A 16,514-nucleotide genomic window follows, 5' to 3' on the forward strand; every position below is an offset into this window, starting at 1 on the left:
TTCCTCAGTAATCTTCACAACTACCCAATAAAATATTCCAACTTTATCCTCCTTCAACTGCAGGTGGGCCCCTAAATCTGGAAAAAGTAACAGGCTAGCAAGGATTTCCCAGCTCACATGCTTAACTCTGCTTTGTTACAAGAGAAGCACATGCTACTGTCACAACACAATTACTCCTGAAAGAGCCTTCACAACCAGTGCTTGCTAAAATTATTCATCCCATCACATTGATAGTTTTTCTGTGTTCCTGGCAGAGGGAAAGGTGTGGATTGTGATGGAAACCCAGTCTACAGCAAATACTTTCAATCAGGGTCGTCCTCACCACCACAATCACAAGCCTCCCTGCTTCTCTCCATCTGAGCGAACCATGGAAGCAGCAGTTGTGCTAATGGTGTCCTGGGGAAAGTCCTTGCAAACGTTCCAGCCAAGGCAAAGACCGCTTGCCACGGAGGCCTTTTGCAGCAATGTCCCCAACAAAACCATATGCTCTGACCCCATGATTAAGCTCGTCACATTGCTAGCATAGCTGGACAGACTCAAGAAACTAAATTGGAAAATGGTACAAGATTAATCTGCAAAGATGCAATTATTATTATTATAATAAATGCAAATCTCAAATACTAAGATTCATAATTAGAGGTTTATGGCACTGTACGTGTGATAACCAGAACTTACTTGCTGTCCCACGCCATTATGGACACCAGAAGAGGGATCAAGAGGCAGTGCGGCTTGGGCAAAGCTGATGGGCATCCAGAATTTGCACCCTTTACATACACTACCCATAGATTGTGTAAATTTCCCACCGGTGCACACTTACTTACCCTCACTTGGCTGACTTTAGAGATGGTGGTTTTCTTCAGGTCCTCCATCACCTTAACAAGAAGTTGATTGGTTGTGATCCGTCCAAAGTGTATCCTAGGGATGGAGTGGGGAGGGAACTCAAAATTCACTGTCAGACTGCCAAGTTTTGGTTTCCAGACTAATCTATAAGATCTACTCTTTTCTGGCTCTTTTCACAACATAGGAAAACGGCCAAATAAACAGCTATTTTCGTGGAGGAGGGTCAAGATATTAACTGATATGCATGAAATTTCATATATAGCTATATAATCCCTAGTACAGTGGTACCTCGGGTTAAGTACTTAATTCGTTCCGGAGGTCCGTTCTTAACCTGGAACTGTTCTTAACCTGAAGCACCACTTTCGCTAATGAGGCCTCCTGCTCCTGCTGTGCCGCCGGAGCACGATTTCTGTTCTCATCCTGAAGCAAAGTTCTTATCCTGAAGCACTATTTCTGGGTTAGTGGAGTCTGTAACCTGAAGCATAAGTAACCCGAGGTACCACTGTATAAGATCTACTCTTTTCTGGCCTCCTGGTTGATTAAGAGGTGCCCAGAGCGTCAGTGAGATGTTTCACACTCTTACAAAGGACCGACAAGATGACACCCTTCAATCTGAAGTGTTTCACATTGGTAAAGTAAAACAGAAAGTGGAGGGCAGTCATTTTTCTATTGAATTGTCATGTTAATTGGGGGGGGGGTTTCATTGTTGCAGTGTTGGATCTCATTGTATTTGGTCATGGTAAAAAACAGATCCCCCAAAGAGAAGAGATTAGGAGACGCAACAAGGAGACCACCGAGAGAAATAGGGTGGGGAGAGTAGCAAGCAAACACCCGCCCTCCCCAACAGGAGAGGAGGGAGCAAAGCAAGAACATACAACCAGAAAGGAAAAGGGGTTAAAAACAAGCACAGAGCCCCCCAGAGAGAAAGAACACACACTCTTTCCATTTCTTCTGGGTCAGACCACTCTCCCCCCTCCTCTTTTCATTCTCTGCTCTCCCTTCTGGTCACTCTGCTTTCTACCTCGGCGCCAGGCTCAACCTACAAAACTAGACATCTGAAAGAGGAAGTGGGAGTCAGCAACGTGTCTTCCATTTCCTTTCTCAACTCTGTAGTTTTCCAGGCAGAATGTGCTCCAATCCCACTTCCAAAGAGAGGAGAAACTCTTGGCAAAGTAGGCAGAAGAGGAGGGCAGAGGCTTCTTTCGGGTGCCAGGAGAGCTATTAACAGATGCTGTTGCACTCAGAGACACCATGTTGTAGACGCCAAGTTTGATGATTAAGTGACATATCTGATGGAGAAATACAGAGCTTATGAAAGAGCCTTTAAGCTTTCTGGTCATTCTCCTAAGGCTATCATGATGCCTCAATTTGCAGGGGAGGAGGAAGAAAACGGAGAGGTAGCAGAGCAGTTCACACTGAAGTCTGGTTTTGCCAAGACCAGACCTAAACGGAGACTATGATGTCTTCTCCCTATACAAGGGCTGAAACAGAATTAAGGAATGTGCTGCTGTTTGGCAACTCAGTTTACTGTCCAGCTGGAAATTACTATTTGAAATAAGCGATAGAGAAAGCCTCTTAAAAGATAGCTCTGCCTGAGGGATTGAAGAGGCAATGGTTTGTCAACACTTGCCTATTAATAAAGTTAATGTCACTGGAAGCACTGAGAAAGCCTATGTTTTAAGAATAAAAGGAAGTCTCTATGGTACCATAGAGCTCATTCACCTTTTGGTCAGAACCATTCAAGGTGCAGGGCTAGACATGACCAGCTTCAAAGCCAGGAAGCTTCCCTGCACTCTTTTCAGCCGTGGGGTTTACCTGAGAAGGAACAGGAGAGCTCGGCATAGCAGTTCCACCTCTGAACCCAACTGGAGGTGTTGATTGAAGAGCTCAAGGAGGTCGGGCACATACGAAAAGGGCAGCACCAGCAGAGACTCTTCCAATTCACTGTGACGAAGAGAGGAGAGTAAAGTAGGGGCGTCAAGTAGGGCTGGGCAATTTCAGGTTTCAACATTTCAATGCATCAGCAATTCAGTGATACATCCCAATGCTGAAAAGGAAGGAACATCGGCCCAGGCCCTGCAAGGCACTCGGGTGAAACTGCCACCGCTCCCACCGCCACCAGCACCCAGAACAAGGAGGAAGGAGACCGTCCACCTGCTCGACCGGAGCAGGAAGGTAAGGTGTTGGCTGGCAAGCAAGCCTCACCTGCAATATACCGCTGGGTCAAAACACTATGGCAGCCTGACCCTCAAACTGATCCTGGATGAAGAAGAGAAGAGTTTGGACTTGATAACCCGCCTTTCACTCCCCTTAAGGAGTCTCAAAGCGGCTAACAATCTCCTTTTCCCTTCCTCCCCCACAACAAACACTCTGTGAGGTGAGTGGGGCTGAGAGAATTCAGAGAAGTGTGACTGGCCCAAAGTCACCCAGCAGCTGCATGTGGAGGAGCGGAGACGCGAACCCGGGTCCCTGGATTACGTGACTGCCGCTCTTAACCACTACACCACACTGGCTCTCACACTGGATGATGTATCAATACATCGCCCAGGCCTAGCATCAAGCTATAATAACAAGCCCTTATCAGTGGGATGCCTCTAACACAGGGGGACCCAACTTTTCATACCAAATGAGCCACAAGAGTCCTTTGACACTGATCCCATGGGCTGCACACTGCCTTGCCATGCAGAAGGGGGAAGCGCTGGGCTTTGGAAAGGAGGCACAAGGCTCTGGCAGTGTCCTGGAGTCCTCCCATCTCCTTCCCAAAGCTGGGGAAGTGCCAACGAGGCTTTGGGAAGGAGTTGGGAGAATTTCAGGATGCTGTCAGAGCCCTCATGCCTCCTTCCAAAAGTCCAGCACCTCACTTGCCTAGCTTTAGGGAGGTAGTGTGAGGGTTGGGGTGTTGTCAAATGTTTTCGAGGACTGCCCAAAATAAGGACTTGAGGGAGCACATTGGACCACCCTTCTCTAGCACAAAGGTGGCAGGGCAACAGCTTCCACCAAAGCAAGGCTTTCCCAACAGTTGCTTGCCACTGTTACTGCCTGCTTTCCCAGGAAGGAACTTCATGCGACCGATCAGCAAAGCAGGGATCATCTGGATGGAATGAGGCTTAAATGTCAACTCTTGCAATTTCTAGCCACAGCTCCGCCAGGACACAAACTTCCCGCCATTCCATAACAAGACTTGCTGCAGAAAGTTCGCTAATCATTTTGCAAAGAAGTTGTAAGCAATGTTAAATACACTCACAAGTGCCAACCTCACAGTGCCTGTTTCCCAATGAGAAAGGACAAGAGCTCAGAGGTAGATCCTTTGCTTTGCACACAGGTTCAGATCCTGGCAACTCTATGATTCCTGCCTGGATCCTGAAGAACTGCTGTTGCCAGTCAGGGCAGCCAGTACTGAGCTAAGTGAGCCAATGGTTGGACTAAGTGCTAAGCAGTTTCCTATGTTCCTAAAGCCTGCACATATGCCTGCCATCTCCAGTCAAAAGCACTCTGGTGGCAGAGTACTGACTTTGGTCCTCGCTACCATGCACTATCGGAGGGACACGGGTGGCGCTGTGGGTTAAACCACAGAGCCTAGGACTTGCCGATCAGAAGGTCAGTGGTTTGAATCCCTGTGACAGGGTGAGCTCCCGTTGCTCAGTCCCTGCTCCTGCCAACCTAGCAGTTTGAAAGCACGTCAAAGTGCAAGTAGATAAATAGGTACTGCTCCGGCAGGAAGGTAAATGACGTTTCCGTGCGCTGCTCTGGTTCGCCAGAAGTGGCTTAGTCATGCTGGCCACATGACCCGGAAGCTGTACGCCGGCTCCCTCAGCCTATAGAGCGAGATGAGCGCCACAACCCCAGAGTCGGTCACGACTGGACCTAACGGTCAGGGGTCCCTTTATCTTTACCTTACCATGCACTATGAGCACTAAAGAACTTACAACCCCAATAGTCAAGGACTCTGTGTACTGTACATCTCCAGCACCTGCAGATCTTATATTCCAGATTCAATTACTCAGATTCAAATGCCTTCTCACAGCAAGCTGTGTCAACACATAAAATCATAGAACCGTAAAGCTGGAAGAACCTTGAGGGTCATCTGGTCCAACTCCCTGCAATGCAGGAATCTCAACTAGATCATACATGACAGGTGGCCATCCAACATCTGCTTAAAAACCTCCCAGGAAATAACTACTTTCATGTTTCATGAATTTGCAGAGGACACACAACTTTGGTGTAACCATCTTATTCCAGCCTCAGCTCCTCCTTCAGTCAAACCTATGAGCCATTCACAATACTTTGAAGCAGCTTCCTGGTACTCACCTTGACTTAACCTTCTTGAGGACATCCAGTACGTAAGCAGAGGGCTACAAGAAAAGGGCAAGAGTGGATTTCATTGCTAGCTGAAATTTCTTATGGAAAAATCTGTATCTCATAACGATTTCTCTGGCTCTATAAAGAACTCCCACCCCACATCCCACTCAGAGTGTTGAAAGGTTTGGCCTGCAAACCAATCTCAGTGTCTCAGTTTCTTAAGACAATTATATTTTATCGAAACAGGCAGCAGCAGAATAATAGAGTAAGTCAAACTAATCAAAACACACATACCCCAACCCATGACAACTCCCCACCTCCCCTCCATAGCATTGCACACCATCTGGAACACAAGAATGCCAGGAAAAGGCAGCTTAACATTCCACATGTCTCAAAATTCCAGAAAGCGGCCACACACTTCACTTACCGAAATATTGCCATATGCCTGGAGAACAGGGTTTACTGGAAGAGGAACCTGCAGAAAGAAAGCAGGTTGCAAGTCAGGCACACATCTTTCTGCAGAAAGGCATAATGGTTTAAGTAATACTGTTATATTTATTTTATTGAAATGCGGCGGTTTGGGTATGTTATTACGTTTACCCTTGTTTTGCTTTGTTATTATGAAATTGGTACTATGTTATTGTTTTGCTATGTTATTATAAAGCTCCTTTTGTAGTGTTTGTTTAAAAAGTACTCCTGTTTCCTTTGTTGTAAGCCACTTCGAGCATTTTAATTTATTTTTTGGTGGAAAAGCAGCATACACATAAAATGAATAAATGAACTGCACACCACACATCGTGAGATCACCAAACAACTGTGCTACCCTTTTAGATCTCCTTCTCTTTGATTTTTTAAAAGTGTTCCGAGAAAGAAACTGGCACCACACTGTGCTGAACAGAACACAGACCACAACTCCTTCCTACCTCTTTTCCTGCCGCTCTACAGATCACTTTATGCTGCTCCAGCTTGGCTGTCTCTTCTCTGTACAGCTCAATGGCTTCCATGATCCGTTCAGCCTACAAACACAAAAATGGCACATCAGCAGCGCAACAAAATGAAGGTGCTGTGATAATGCAGAGTAGATAGTTGAACATCCATTTGATTATGCACAAGAGGGTGGAATAATCAAACACATTTTCACCTGGTGAGACGGCTGAGGCCCTGCCTGTGCACTGTCTCGCCAGAGTGGTTGAACTACGGCAATGCACTCACCTTTGAAGGTAACTCAGAAACTACAGCTAATCCAGAATGCAGCTGCCGGGACCGTGTAGCACCGGCCATAAAGGATCTACATAAAGGATCTCCCAGTACGTTTCCGAGAACAATTCAAAGGATTGGTGCTGACCTTTAAAGCCCTAAATAGCTGCATACCTGAAGGAGCATCTCCACCCCCATCATTCAGCCCAGACACTGAGATCCCACTCCAAGGGCCTTCTGGCAGTTCCCTCACTGCAACAAGTGGAGGTTACAGGGAACCAGGCAGAAAGCCTTCTTGGTAGTAGTGCCCGTCCTATGGAATGCCCTCCCACCACATGTCAAGGAAATCAGCTCTTTGACTTTTAGAAGACATCTGAAGGCAGCCCTGTATAGCGAAGCTTTTAATGTTTGATATTTTATTGTGTTTTTAATATTTGGGAGCTGCTCAGAATAGCTGGGGCAACCCAGTCAGATGGGCGGCATATAAGTAATGAAATTCTTCTTCTTTTGATCCTCATGGTGGCTGTTGGGGGGTGGCAGACTGCTGTAACCTCCTCTGTGCCCACTCCACCTCTCATGGCTTTAAGTGCCATTGAAACAAGAGGACATGCAAAATGCAGCTGAGAAAGTGCTGCCTTTTCTCCCACAACTGTAGAACTGGTAGAAAAATAAGTGTGGTGATCATCAAGAGGAGTTCTGCAGAGGTCAGCAACACATCTCTGTCACAGAAGACGTGACTTGCATGTTATGGGCAATTTCCATCTCTCACTGAAGAGGTCGCTGAAGGCTAATTCAGTTTAAAAGCTGTGATTCCTTAAGAGACTCTCCCTAGCACTAACATGTAACCAGAGCTTTAAACAGAACACTCCAAGCTAGAGAGTCAGAAAGTCATTTTTCCCTAATGAGTGCCCCGCATTAAGGAACCTGGAGGGTCAAACTTACTGCCTTGACAGTTTCAATGGTCTTCTTTCCTGCTAACCCAGCCTCTCCCTGAGTCTCCCCAGGAACCTGAAAAGAAACAAAAAAAAATGGTGTCACAGCCTCTGTAACATCATGATGGCCAAAGCAGTTTTAGCTCCAGTTTGCCTTAGAACAGTTGCATTGGTCTGTGTTTGAATTTGAATGGTAACAGAACAGGAAGGGTTAACCTGTTGCAGTTTTCAGTGCAAAGCCAAGCTGGTGCAAAACATATCGCTCTGCTTTCCTTTGGACCACATCAGTGAGGCCGAGATGCTGTGATTCTTCAGTGGCTTGACTTCACCCCCCAAAGCGTCTCTCAAGACAGACAGATGCCAACAACAACACAGTGCCAATCTGTCTCCTTGTTTCATTAGCAGGGAAGAAATTATGAACCAAGTGACACAAGGCATATAAAACAGAAACAGGTCTGCTGTGGTAAAATTATGAGCTGCTGTTGCTTCCAGACTGAAGTGGGTGATGAGGGTTACTGCTGAGGGTTACTACTAAGGGCAATTTTCTCATTTTATTTTACAAGATTTGTATACTCCTTAGTTGACAAAGACCACCTAAGCAGTTTACATTTTGCTCTTTTGTTTATGTTCTTCCACTACAGAAACACCACAATGTTGTTGCACTGAAGCATAGCTGACCCTGTCTGGGCAATGCTGAATTCTGTTAAATACATATTCATTTCCTTGCATATTTCATCAAATGAACTGTTGGGTTAGCAACTAATATCTATTTAATTTGTTTAGAAATGTTAAGATCTCACTTAGAATCAAATACAGGGTTTTAGTTAACTATCATTCAGAGTAGACCCACTGAAGTTTTTAGACCTGAGTAAAAGTTAGTTGAATACACTCCTCAGAAAATCTTCAAGCAGTTGGCTTTGCAGCATACCTGCTTCTTGGGATCTGAAATAATCATGGTATTGTTTCCAGTGGGAAACTGCTCCCCTGCCTCACTCAAGCAGGAGGAGAGCCACATGACATGGTCCAGAAAAGGGTGTGTAGGAAGCTTGCTTTCCCCCCTCTCCTGGGACTGCAGAGCTAGGGGAGGCACATTCTGGCCTCTACCATCTAGAAGGGGCCACAGGAAGGCTGCACTACCTGCCTCCCTGGAAAAACATCAACTTGGTCCCAGCCATCATTCAATGAAGAAGCAGCTACTCCAAAGCTTGCGTTGCTTTTGTATTACAATTGTGAGCCTGCAAGCAAGGGCTGCCTAATATGCGTGCAGTGATGCTCAGAACATTTCTGGCGCTTTGTAAGTGGTAAGCCAAAATGCATATGATGGTTTTTCTGGAAACCAGATTAAGTGACAATTCTGGCACAAATGAGAACTGAATGTTATTTTAATTACCAGAGCAAGTGTTCAAGTTATCTCCAAGCTCAATCTAATCGGTAACCCAAAACATGCTGTCAGGGGCTCAGGAGCAGAGGCACAGGAGAGGGAGGAAATGGAGAGCGAGGGGGAGGAATCCGAGGGAAGCACAGGAGATGAAAGTGGTCCGAGGGATTCCATGAGCCTCTCCAGCGAATCGGAAGATTCACAGAAGGGAGCGCCGATGGCCAGGGCAAGAGGGGTGCCAAGGGGGAAACCCCAGAAGGAAGGGGCCAGCGGGGACTCCCAGAGCAGCAGTTGGAAATCAGGACCAGCTTCCCCACCAGAGCGCAGTGGGGGGGAGGAGTCCCAGGCATCGGGACCAGTGTTCTCACCACCAGCGAGAGGAGATGAGTCAGGATTGACCACGCCTCCATCGGAGAGCGGGGAAATGGTCAAGAGGAAAGTTACCGGCTGGGCGCGCGTGCCAAGTTCAAATGTACAGGCGAGCGGCACAGCAGGCAGCCCGGATAGGGAGCCAGGTCCTAAAGCCCGCCGGAAGGAGGGGCAGGACTCAGGGGGGTCAGCGTCAGAAGAGTCCAGAAAGGAGGAAACCCCAGGGGGCAGAAGGACCCAGAGGAGGAAAGAACAACGGAAGAGGTGGAGTAAAGCTAGAGTCTTAAACTGGTGTCTAGGAGGCGGAGACTCAGATGGAGCTTCGCCGGTCTAGCTTCTAAGACGTAGAGTTGCACGCTGCGGTTTGGAAATGGAAACTAACCTTCAATAAAGACTTTTATACGTTATTACTGGCTAGCGTTGGTCCTCTGTGAGCTGGGACCTAGAGGCAGCTCTGACACATGCGTTTGAAATGTCACGCACAAACACAGCCAAGAAATGTGAGCTGACATATTTTACATCCCCCAAAGCACTGAAATGTGTGGACTTTCCATTGTAGCTGGAGAATCGCATCTTGAGACTCCCAGGAAACTCCTCTGCTTGACTTTGGAGCAAGAACGTTTGAATGTGCAAACATATATTACTTACCACAGGCTGGTCCTCCTTTGCTACACTGTCTTCATACTCCATTTCTCTTTGCTGCAGAGGAAAATAATTCGGTTTGTCAGCATTAGCAAGCACTAAAACACAACTGCTTCAAATTCAGAATACCTGAAGCAGCACATTTTCCAGTACATATCTCCTTCCCACGGTCCTTTTACGCCAAAAGTAACTTAAAAAACAACAACCTTGGAAAGAATGCCACAAAATATGGACACACAAATTTATTTAGTTATTTTTAAAAGGAAAAGATGCACAAGAACTGGAATCTGGATCCCTTTTAAGATTAAGAGTGGATACCAAAGGTACCCTCTTACACAGGATGACACTTCTTACCATCTCTCTCTCCTCCTCCAGAACAATGGGCTCCCTGGTCCTTTCCCAGAGACGCAAGGATTTGTCATGAGAAGAGGAGACGAGAAAGTCTCCATTGGGACTGAGTGCCAAACACCACACTTCCTGGTGATGTCCCTACAAATCAGAGATGCAGATAGTGAGGAGCGAAAGGGGAGAGACCGTTCTGCATGATGTCTAGCAATCAACAGAAGCGATCTCTGCTTCCAGATTGGCAAATACACACGTCTCCTATTTTACCTCCAGGGTTTGGATATGCTCAAACTTATCAGCATCCCACTGCTTAATCTTGCGATCCTTCCCTGCTGTAAAGAAGAGGTGGGACTTGGGTACAAACTGAAGAAACATCACACTAAAGAGAACAAGAGAAAGATATGGAGTATCAGATCACTACCATTTCCAACACAACATTCATAGTAACATTTCTACATTTCTCAGAGGTTATTTAGAAAGGGAAAAGATACATGCAGCTATGACTTCAGTTGCCACTTCCTTCCATTCTCCTGTCCTTAGTCCTTCCCTCTGGAGTCTGTGGCTTCCATTCCAGAAGCCCAGGTGCTTCTAAAAGAAACACTAGCAGCCATGAAACAGCACTCAAGGAGAGCCAAGAAGCATCTGCTGCTGTCATCAGAAGTCCCATCAGCACGACTGATGCAACATTATGTTGCATTCAACTTAAAAATGATAGGAGCACTAGGGATTTCTCCAGTGAGGTCCAAAGGTGATATTCAATGGTAGTCATCCTGAGAGTAGACTCACTGAAATCAATAGTTCTAATCCAAGCATGGCTTAAATAAGCTATCACCAGCATTTTCCTTGAACTGTTTTCATGGGTTTTGTGAACAGAAAGGGCTAGCAAGTTATGTGATGTCTTGAAGGGAAGCAAAAGCTCAGGGCTAAAACACTGCGGCTTCTCTTTCCTACAAAAACTCAGATCCCAAAGCACATAGACACAAGCAGTGAATGCCTGCCCTGCCCCCCTGGTCCCTTAAGTACCACAAGTGCAAATCCACAATAAGAAAATGAAGTGATGGACATGAGGCAGGAGTTGATAATGCAGGTGAACTGCACACAGGTGAGCTGCATGCAGGCTGCTGGCCAGTCCTGCGGAGCCTCCTTTTATTGACACAAATATGCAAACCAGGCAGATACATTTTGGGCTGTGCCTTTACACAGTGGGGTGGTACAAAGTTATTTTGGCACGTGTTTCCACCGCGTCATTTTCCCCTTGCACAGTGTATGATGAAGGAGACAAAAGGTCTCAGAGACAAAGGTTACAGACAGGACACCGCAGACTACCGAGACCGCAAAGGGTTAGACAGAGGGTAAGATGTACAGATAGCTGTGGCTTTGTCTGTGAGGGGGGGTGCCCCGCCCCCCCAAGGTCACACGGTGCAGGCAGACTGTGGTGCCTGCGGGTGGGGAGTGTGCTCCCTCCGGACTCCACTCTGCAATCATCCCTACAAGAAAACGCACACCGTACAACATGATCAACTCATAGCAACATGCTTAATATTCCTAACCTGGGAGACCAATGAATGGTGACAGAACTGTGCAGCTGAGGCCCTGTGACCTGCCCTTCCACTGAGGTCTCTGATGCCAAAGTTAAGGGGATGGAAAGAAGCATTCCTCAGGCTCCAGACTAGAAGATTCAGCAAGGCCAACTTAATGGGCATTCTAGCCTAAAGCTTGCAGAATGCAGCCCCGTATGCTGGACTCCACAGAGGCTATGACAATTGTGAACTTAAGCACCAGAGAAACCTAGTCTTGAGGGCGGGGAGAAATGCTACACCAGGGGCATCTAGGTGCCCTTTGGTATCTGCCCACCTGTCATCATGGGCAAAGAGAGACTTGTGGCAATCTCCAAAGTCCAAGCCCCAGATCTTCACGTTCCTGTCAGCAGAGCCAGTTGCAATTAATGCCCCATCCTATAACAGAAAAAATGAAAGAAAAGGGAACACAGTTGTGGATGTGAGAGCATGATTACCCCCAGCTTCCATCTATCGTCCTGTCAAGTAACACACACTTTTTTGGATCAGAACAAGGTCTTGTGTTATGCTTCAAGGAAAGTGAAGCAAATTAATTTCTTAGCTCTCATCATCAGGCAGCCAACTCTAGGTGTCTTATTTCAGTGCACCTAATATGGGTATCCCTACCAGCAGGCAGGCAAGCAGCACTCAGGCTCCAAGAAGCTCTGTGTTACTCTCTTAATTTCATTACACCAGCCATTTATGCCCCGTGGAATGTCCCAATAGACAAGCACTTCGTTATTCCAATCAGTGCACATAATTTTCCAAAGTTAAAAGAACAACAATCTCATGTTGCTGCACACTGCCAGAAAAGATGAATCAGCCTCACCCCATTACTCAACTTTCTCACTGAAAACAGAATTTGAGAACTACAGTTACATTGCCCCGATTCTACATGTCTACACACCAAAGTAGGTATGGACACAGCTTTGGGCTGCCTTCAAGCTAACCACTGGGGGAGCAAGAGCTCCTCAACATAACAAGGCTACAACTTCTTGCCTTCATTCAACTCATGCCTTTCTATGGTCTGTATTAATTATGAGACTAGCATGAAGCAGCACAGAGAAGATTTAAAACTGGGGGGGGGGGGGTTGCATTTGTCATGGAGAAGAACTGCAATATGCAGTTCCATCACTGAAGAATGCCAAAATCTCCAACAAATGGCATACTCACATAGGAGATATCCATGCAAAGCACGGGCAACTTGTGTCCATAGAGAGACAAAAAGAACTGGGAAGCAAGAAGACGACATGAATATTAGCTAGTTACAGGTTTCTTTATTTAATGGCATAAATTTTATATACGCCACTTGATTGTAAACAACAAACAAAAAAACATTTCAAAGCAATGTATGAAAAGTGTGCAGAAGTGTGGAAAAACCTTGCCCTTTCCACCATCCTCTCACAACCAAAAGCTGAAAATACTATCCCAGTATTTTCTGCTTTTGAATGGCAACTTGCCAAAGTCTCAATGTTGATCACATCACATCCATTTAAATGAAGTTGGCAGCATTAGACCATGGGGCCTTGTACATTCAAAGCATACATTCTACTACTTTGGACCCTCCTCTTTATTACAGACTCACATGGGGAGTTCTGCATCCCTATTTGCAGAATACTGAAAAATAATGAACTTGCCAAGATCTCGCAGTGAAAACACGTAAGATGAGGGAACCAAAAGGCCATCACAGCAAGCGGCAACTGCTTCCCAGAGTTTTGGACCTAAATTTCCAAAGATAGTGCTGCTTACCTTGAGGGTATCAGTGTAGAATATTTTCACAGTGCAGTCCAGTAAGGCTACAGCCAAAAGCTTTTGGTTGGGGCTGTACCGTACACAAAGTACATCTTCATCCAGTTGCAAGATGCGTGTCTGCTTCACAGAAAGCCTAGGATCGTATAAGCATAAAACTGATGGAACTGGTATTGCCCAGTAAATTCAGAAAGCTTTGTTAGATGTGCATTGCAAGTTCTTAGGCAAGGAGACCCCAAACCTCGGTGTTTAGTGTCCCTTCAGAGGTTTGCCATACACCCACCCTTCTCCCCACATTCTCCCAGGGAGGAGAAAGTTATGTTGGGAAGCAGATGTCAGCAGATGGGAAGACAATGTTGTGCTCTATTTTTTAGGGAACTGCACACTCCCAAGAGAGTGAGGACAAAATGTGGAGTTCAGATGTGCTCTGCTTCCTGAAAAAACACCCTCACCTCTTTTGGACACTGTCCTTATCCTTCACCAGTTCAAACTCCCAGAACTTGACACATTTATCTGCACCTCCTGTAACAAAGCCACGCTGATGGGAAAGGAAAATTCAGATTTATTTCATCAAATGTATGGATCACTTCCCACTACAAAAAGTATCAAAGTGATTTACAATGAAAATAAAAACTATAAAAATACAAAAGCATATTAAAAACGTAATCACAATACATGATAGCACTAATTGTTGAGATCTTTTGATAAAGGGTGGTATATAAATATAAATATAATAATAATAATAATAATAGACAATAATGAGCATCCTTAAATGTGGTACCACTAAAATAATTCATATGAATTATTATTATTTAAATTTATTGGTCACTTTTTTACCATGGTAACTTAAAGGGAAACAAACACATACATTACAGCTGGCATAAAAGCAAAATGAAGAAAATGTTAAAATACAATCCTGTTTTTAAAAGGATTAAAACAGAGCCCACCAACTCAAGACTACAGATAATTAAGAGTCAAAGTCCTGGCAGAAAAGAAATGTTTCCGCCTGGTACCTAGAGCTATGTAGAAGAAGAAGAAGAAGAGTTTAATAATAATAATAATAATAATTTATTATTTGTACCCCGCCCATCTGGCTGGGTTTCCCCAGCCACTCTGGGCGGCTTCCAACAGAGATGAAAATACACTAAAATGTCACATATTAAAAACTTCCCTGAACAGGGCTGCCTTCAGATGTCTTCTGAATGTCAGGTAGTTGTTTATCGCTTTGACATCTGATGGGAGGGCGTTCCACAGGGCGGGCGCCACTACCGAGAAGGCCCTCTGCCTGGTTCCCTGTAACTTAGCCTCTCGCAGTGAGGGAACCGCCAGAAGGCCCTCGGAGCTGGACCTCAGTGTCCGGGCAGAACGATGGGGGAGGAGACGCTCCTTCAGATATACTGGACCGAGGCCATTTAGGGCTTTAAAGGTCAGCACCAACACTTTGAATTGTGCTCGGAAACGTACTGGGAGCCAATGTAGGTCTTTCAAGACCGGTGTTATATGGTCTCGGCGGCCGCTCCCAGTCACCAGTCTAGCTGCTGCATTCTGGATTAGTTGTAGTTTCCGGGTCACCTTCAAAGGTAGCCCCACGTAGAACGCATTGCAGTAGTCCAAGCGGGAGATAACCAGAGCATGTACCACTCTGGCGAGACAGTCTGCAGGCAGATAGGGTCTCAGCATACGTACCAGATGGAGCTGGTAAACAGCTGCCCTGGATACAGATTTGACCTGTGCCTCCATGGACAGCTGTGAGTCCAAAATGACTCCCAGGCTGCGCACCTGGTCCTTCAGGGGCACAGTTACCCCATTCAGGACCAGGGAATCCTCCACACCTGCCCGCCTCCTGTCCCCCAAAAACAGTACTTCTGTCTTGTCAGGATTCAACCTCAATCTGTTAGCCGCCATCCATCCTCCAACCGCTTCCAGACACTCACACAGGACCTTCACCGCCTTCACTGGTTCTGATTTAAAAGAGAGGTAGAGCTGGGTATCATCTGCATACTAATGAACACCCAGCCCAAACCTCCTGATGATCCCTCCCAGCGGCTGCATGTAGATGTTGAAAAGCACGGGGGAGAGGACAGAACCCTGAGGCACCCCACAAGTGAGAGCCCAGGGGTCTGAACACTCATCCCCCACCACCACTTTCTGAACACGGCCCAGGAGGAAGGAGCGGAACCACTGTATGACAGTGCCCCCAGCTCCCAGCCCCTCAAGACGCTCCAGAAGGATGTCATGGTCGATGGTATCAAACGCCGCTGAGAGATCCAGCAGAACTAGGAAACAGCTCTCACCTTTGTCCCTAGCCCGCCGGAGATCATCAACCAGTGCGACCAAGGCAGTTTCAGTCCCATGATGAGCCCTGAATCCCGACTGGAAGGGATCCAAATGGTCCGCTTCTTCCAGGCGTGCCTGGAGTTGTTCAGCAACCACTCGCTCAATCACCTTGCCCAAGAATGGAAGGTTTGAGACTGGGCGATAATTGGCCATCGTGGCCGCATCTAAAGATGGTTTTTTTAAGAAGCGGTTTAATAACCGCCTCTTTCAGCGGGTCTGGGAAGGCTCCCTCACGGAGGGAAGCATTCACCACCCCACGAAGCCCATCGCCCAGTCCTTCCCGGCTAGCTTTTATAAGCCAGGATGGGCAAGGATCCAGGAGACAGGTGGTTGGCTTCACTCGTCCAAGCAGCCTGTCCACATCCTCGGAGGTAACAGATTGGAATTGATCCCACACAACTTGACCAGACAGGGCTCTAGCACTCTCCCGCCCCGGCCCTGTTCCCACGGTGGAGTCTACTTCTTCCCGAATCTGAGCGATTTTATCTGCAAAAAAATTTGCAAAATCATTGCAGGAGAACATGTGGCCCGTACTGGGCCCCGATGTTACAGGTGGTTCCGCTAAATTGTGAACCACCTGAAAGAGTCTCCTGCTGCTGTTTGGATTTGATATCCCGCCTTTCACTCCCCTTCAGGAGTCTCAAAGCGGCTAACATTCTCTTTTCCCTTCTACCTCCACAACAAACACTCTGTGAGGTGAGTGGGGCTGAGAGACTTCAGAGAAGTGTGACTGGCCCAAGGTCACCCAGCAGCTGCATGTGGAGGAGCGGGGAAGCGAACCCAGTTCCCCAGATTACAAGACTACCGCTCTTAACCACTACACCACACTGATGTTGCCAGGCAAGCCTCCCTGAGGAGAGCATTCCACAA

The 16,514-nt window shown here is 46.6% G+C and overlaps 1 protein-coding gene across 1 annotated transcript in view; it reads right to left on the reverse strand.

The window, feature by feature from the left end:
* The window catches only part of WDR3 (WD repeat domain 3), a 28,652-nt gene that overhangs the window by 984 nt on the left and 11,154 nt on the right, over positions 1 to 16,514 (reverse strand). The window contains exons 13-25 of the mRNA XM_081844919.1: positions 13,760 to 13,845; positions 13,308 to 13,443; positions 12,732 to 12,788; positions 11,857 to 11,957; positions 10,270 to 10,381; positions 10,012 to 10,146; positions 9,664 to 9,714; positions 7,279 to 7,344; positions 6,063 to 6,155; positions 5,567 to 5,614; positions 5,149 to 5,192; positions 2,656 to 2,784; positions 822 to 915 (exon numbers count right to left, since the gene is read on the reverse strand). Coding sequence (XP_081701045.1) covers positions 822 to 915; positions 2,656 to 2,784; positions 5,149 to 5,192; positions 5,567 to 5,614; positions 6,063 to 6,155; positions 7,279 to 7,344; positions 9,664 to 9,714; positions 10,012 to 10,146; positions 10,270 to 10,381; positions 11,857 to 11,957; positions 12,732 to 12,788; positions 13,308 to 13,443; positions 13,760 to 13,845 — 1,152 coding nt within the window. The remainder of the gene's footprint in view (positions 1 to 821; positions 916 to 2,655; positions 2,785 to 5,148; positions 5,193 to 5,566; positions 5,615 to 6,062; positions 6,156 to 7,278; positions 7,345 to 9,663; positions 9,715 to 10,011; positions 10,147 to 10,269; positions 10,382 to 11,856; positions 11,958 to 12,731; positions 12,789 to 13,307; positions 13,444 to 13,759; positions 13,846 to 16,514) is intronic.

This window comes from Podarcis erhardii (genome assembly GCF_964252035.2).
Source record: "Podarcis erhardii genome assembly, chromosome: 17".
NCBI lineage: Eukaryota > Metazoa > Chordata > Lepidosauria > Squamata > Lacertidae > Podarcis > Podarcis erhardii.